The 1539-nt window shown below is 43.2% G+C and overlaps 1 gene segment (V, D, J or C); it reads right to left on the reverse strand.

Annotated features, from left to right (window-relative positions):
* Positions 1-697: 697 nt before the first annotated feature.
* On the reverse strand, positions 698-1539 carry LOC134473113 (T cell receptor delta variable 1-like). The segment is given in 2 exon segments: positions 698-1180; positions 1384-1539. Coding segments are annotated over 2 exon segments (504 nt in total).

A 1539-nucleotide genomic window follows, 5' to 3' on the forward strand; every position in this document is an offset into this window, starting at 1 on the left:
TATGTTCATAGAGAAATACCTGGAAACCTTATTTCACTGTAAGCACTTTTAAAATGATCTACTTTCAACTGTGTTACCCTTAAAGAAAACTGAGGCCTTATCCTTGATGTTGTTTCTCAGAATGTACCATATGAGCTTCCTCTGGGTGTTACAAAGATTTTACAGCTGTTCTCAAGTATGATTTGCTTTCACTCACTTGTCTGTGATTCCTGCTGAAACCAGAGTCATGGAGTCACAGAATTTTGTTGCTGAGTTTATGGCATTCAGGCAGCACTGTCCTTGGTTGAGCAGCTTATTTTATAGAAACTTAAGGGCACCTGCGGGCACAGTGGGTAGAGCATTGGGGAGAGGTGGCTTTAAAAGCCAGCTGCAACTATGTGTTCACTTGGAGAGACCTGAACTGCAAAAGCTATGAAATATCCTTTGATATGAACATGTTCAGGTACATCTCATAATAACCGTCACTTAGTCTCTGTTCATTCATCTGCAGATGGAGGCGTAAGGCATCCAATGCAGGTTCAACCATGTTTCATTGTGTCTCAGCAGTTAAGCTGTAGGATATCAATGGTAGAGTGTGCTTCAGCTAGAAAAGGCACAAATGTCAACCACAGATGGGTGTTCTGATGAACTATTTTTGATTCAGAAATCGAAGACACAATGTACCACAGAAAAGTTGCTTCTGACACCTGTTTCGAAATGAGAAAGAAGCAGGTTTTATTTAGAACTTAATCTTCTAATAAAGACAGCAGTGAAGCAACTGCTGTGCTTCCTTCCTGCTGGGATCTGCAGGTGCAAGTCTCAGCTGGGCTCCTGCAGCAGGGCCTGGCTCTCAGAGAACTCCTGAATTTTTGTTCAGCTTTTACCATCGGTTCAAACACTGTGGGTTCCAAGATAGCACAGAAATACTTAGCTGAATCTTCCATCTGTAAGGCTGAAATGGTGAGGCTGATGGACTTAGCTTCTCTCTGAAAGTTGACAGAATAGCGACCACTGATTGCATTGGAATATGAAGAATGTTGTTTAATGACAAAAACCATCTCTCCACTGGGAAGTTCCTTGTACCAATAAAGATAGTACGAGCTCCAGGTTGTCTCATAGGAGCAGTCCAGAGTGACCATTTCCCCTTCTGGTCTGGATGTGAGTGGCTGGACTTGAGTCACTTTCTGGGCCACACTGGATCCTGTGGGAACAATCAGAGACAGCTGATTCCATGACATAACGAATGAAATATTGTGAGAATTAGACTAATTTAGGACCCACAAACAAAAGTGAAGTCACGATTTCCTTGCTTTTTCCCTATTCCAATTTCCTCTCCCAGACTGTTGAAGCACTTGTCTATGTTTATGACTACCACCCTTAGCAATCTATTTGCACCATCCATACCAGAGCATATGAAGACCAGGAACACCCACAGCAGGCTGAAGAGTGGCATGTGTCCTTGTCCCTCTGTACAGTGTGTTTTTTTCTGCCTCACACTTGGGCTTCAGGGCCCCTCAGTCCCTGGCAGTGCACATATAAGTAATTCTTGAGCTCCTAGGT

The sequence above is a fragment of the Cavia porcellus genome, unplaced genomic scaffold (genome assembly GCF_034190915.1).
Source record: "Cavia porcellus strain 051 isolate PalLab524CR breed Dunkin Hartley unplaced genomic scaffold, mCavPor4.1 scaffold_26, whole genome shotgun sequence".
NCBI lineage: Eukaryota > Metazoa > Chordata > Mammalia > Rodentia > Caviidae > Cavia > Cavia porcellus.